General features: G+C 42.4%; 1 protein-coding gene across 2 annotated transcripts; it reads left to right on the top strand.

Moving 5' to 3' along the window:
* Nucleotides 1–239: 239 nt before the first annotated feature.
* LOC148026692 (non-canonical heme oxygenase HOZ, chloroplastic-like) lies at nt 240–2,592 on the top strand. 2 transcript variants are annotated; one of them, XM_087691163.1, is made up of 9 exons: nt 240–534; nt 938–1,090; nt 1,159–1,261; nt 1,386–1,465; nt 1,561–1,638; nt 1,716–1,807; nt 1,907–2,018; nt 2,122–2,247; nt 2,389–2,592. In XM_087691163.1, the coding sequence occupies exons 1-9, from the start codon at nt 355–357 to the stop codon at nt 2,458–2,460; spliced, it is 996 nt and encodes a 331-aa protein (XP_087547289.1). In that variant the 5' UTR covers nt 240–354; the 3' UTR covers nt 2,461–2,592. The 2 variants fall into 2 exon arrangements, with proteins under 2 accessions (XP_087547289.1, XP_087547288.1); XM_087691162.1 differs by having other exon boundaries at nt 243–534; nt 2,344–2,592.
* The last annotated feature ends 267 nt before the right edge of the window (nt 2,593–2,859 follow it).

Below are 2,859 nucleotides of genomic sequence, written 5' to 3'. Positions count from 1 at the left end.
TATGTTAAATGGGTTCGGTAGTCTTTTCCTTGCTTTAGGCTTGTTCCCCTTGTGTCACATAGGTTAGGGAGACTTCTCCTTGCTTTGTAAATTATCGAAGCAAACTTGCAAATTTAAGCTAGTAAAGATGAAAGCGCATTACCCAAAAAAAAATCGAGGCGTGGATCCTCACAAAGCCTATTTTCAATAATGATAAATTTCAATTTCCACATCTTTTAATTTTTTGCGCATGGGGAAGATTCGTCAAACTAAGGCATATCCCATAGGCGGAGTCTGATGATTACCATTGATTGATTGAGGCACACAGAGAGAGAGAGAGAGAGAGAGAGAGAGAGAGCATGCCGGCGTGCTGTTATGACAATGCTTGTAAGCTCGTGGCCGTGCGCCCCCCTCTTCCTCTGCCAAAACGACGGGCTGTCTGCTGCTCATTTTCATCATCGGCCCCTCTCTGCTTCTGCTTCTACTTCCATTCAATGTACCAAAGATGATGGATCAGTCTCTCGGCTCCCCGCTGTTTGCGAGACCTCGGCTCAGGTGAGAGATAGACGTGACTGGTTTTCTGTTTCTTGGAAAACGAGAGAGAGAGAGAGAGAGAGAGAGAGTGTGTGTGTGTGTGTGTGTCTGTGTGTACTGGTTTTCAGTTCCTTGGAAACAAAATACGAACAATGAAGTTCAGCCTTTGATAAATTCATTTTTTCTACATGAAATCCAATCAGACGTTTAGATTTTGAGTCTGGATGTGAGAGAGAGAGAGAGAGAGAGAGAGAGAGAGATTTCAGTGTTCTGTGAAGCTTAAATTTTGGATTTCTCTGCAAGCAGTCAGATTGATAGAGAGAGAGAGAGAGAGAGAGAGAGAGAGAGAGAGAGAGAGAGAGAGAGAGAGAGAGAGAGAGAGAGAGAGAGAGAGAGAGATTAATTTCAGTGTTGCATGTTTCAGAATGTCTCACCTGAAGCCTACAATTTGGATCTCTCTGCAAGTAGTAATCGTACTGGCCTTTTCCGGACACCAATATCTGGCGGAGTTCAGAACGCTACCCTAGCTCATTCCCTTCCTGATCCATCTGTAGCCGTTCGAAACCTCATGGAGCAGGTAATTTCATGACTTCTCTTTCCTAAAACCTTACAGGGAATCCTATTGAGACACGTGGGGGACTGCAGGCTCGATTTGTGCATCTGTCCACCATGATGTCTCGCATGCACCATCGACGGAGAGGATATCCATTTGGTTCTTATGTGGACTTTGCACCAGATTCCTGTGGACGTAAGGTGTTGCTCCTTCAAAGCTATTCACTTTTCAAGTACGGAAGAAGTGATTATGTCAATCTGTGGAAATAACGCTTACCCACTGAACAGAGTTATTGTGTGATCTGCCATTTGTTTGGCAGACCCTATATTTTCACTATCCCCTTTAGCAATACACACCAGGAACCTATTGGAGAACCCTCGCTGTTCAGTGCTAGTTCAGGTGAGGATGCAGCATCTGTGTGCCGTGCAGTTTGCCTTACATTTCATGCATTTGTTAACTTGGGCATCGTGTGTGCACGTGTATATAAACTGCAGAACCCAGGCTGGAGTGGACTTGCTAATGCTAGGGTGACATTGTTTGGTGATGTTTACCCTCTGAGTGCAAAAAAGCAGGTGAGTGACTTAATTCAACACGTTATGTCATATTCAGCGAGGCATCCATGATCCTCACGCTTTGTGCAACACATTAGGAATGGGCACACCATCATTTCATGGCTAAGCACCAACAAGCATCATCTCAGCAATGGCGCACCTTTGACTACTTCAGAATGGATGTTATCAGGTGCATATAACAGGTCAATGTTTCATTCTAGTATCCACCGTCTCGCTCTTGGAAAGGTTTGACAGCTTTAACATTGACCACCAACTTCTGCTTTTCCAGTGACATATACTTTATAGGGGGTTTTGGAACAGTGGCTTGGGTCGATGTCAAAGCTTTCGAATCTGCGAATCCTGATACTATTGCAAAACGAGGTTCAGAGAAAATACTAAAGGTTGTTGATTAGGCCATGCACAACTTGTCTGCTGTTCATGCAACTATCATGGTTGCTTTGTTACAAAGCCTCATGCAGTTTGCTTTATGGATGTTCTATACAGGACCTGAATGATGCTTTTTCTGAAAGGCTTAGAAATTTGCTTTCAATCCGTTCAGCTGTAGATGAGGTAGCCTTTATATCTATTGATAGCAAAGGAGCTGATGTGCGTGTGCAGCAAGGTGCTCAGGTAAGACTGTTTGCTTTCACAAAATTGTCACTCCTATTTCTATTTCTGAGTGAACCTGTTCTTTCCGTTCATTGATTATTGTTGAACATGTTCCAGCACAATGTGCAAAGGTTGTCATTTGGCAAATGTGCTCCTGTACAGACCATCGAAAAAGCGATTGAAGCAGTTGAAACTATTTTACAGAAGGGGTGTAAGGTTTATGGCATCAATTAGACAGCCAGAGTTGCTGCAGCAAGTTGCCTGCTGAATCTGAAGGTCTTGATTTATTCACAAAGTTGGACCAATTATTCCTGAACTTTAATTGTTTAGGTAACATTTATTTTGCAAAATGACTCTTTGTTATTATTTGTGCTATTTTTTATGCTGTTGTAGGTGGGTCATAAATCTTATATGTATGTATTCATTATTTCTGAATTCATTTATTATGCTGGGCCTACTTCGATGAAGGCTATGTACTCAAGTTTTGAGGTAAAAAAAAGTGCCAAAACTGTGTAACTTTGGTCAATTTGACACAACAGTATGTTTCACCTTGCCAGACTGAATATCTATCAAAAGCCCTTAGGTATCTCTTGGGGCTGATGCTCTGATTGGCTTGATTTATACTCTCCTAGA

This window comes from Lygodium microphyllum, chromosome 13 (genome assembly GCF_053477565.2).
Source record: "Lygodium microphyllum isolate KBCC chromosome 13, Lygodium_microphyllum_v1.1.10, whole genome shotgun sequence".
Classification (NCBI taxonomy): Eukaryota; Viridiplantae; Streptophyta; class Polypodiopsida; order Schizaeales; family Lygodiaceae; genus Lygodium; species Lygodium microphyllum.
The sequence above is the reverse complement of the archived record's forward strand: the minus strand, read 5'-3'. Positions and strand labels throughout refer to the sequence as shown.

Bases quoted from the DNA above. Each gene is read 5' to 3' on its own strand.
- LOC148026692 (XM_087691162.1), top strand. From the start codon at position 355: ATGACAATGCTTGTAAGCTCGTGGCCGTGCGCCCCCCTCTTCCTCTGC. The intron at 1,466-1,560 runs GTGAGGATGCAG...TATAAACTGCAG, and splicing joins GCTGTTCAGTGCTAGTTCAG to AACCCAGGCTGGAGTGGACT. The intron at 1,808-1,906 runs GTGCATATAACA...CTGCTTTTCCAG, and splicing joins TTCAGAATGGATGTTATCAG to TGACATATACTTTATAGGGG.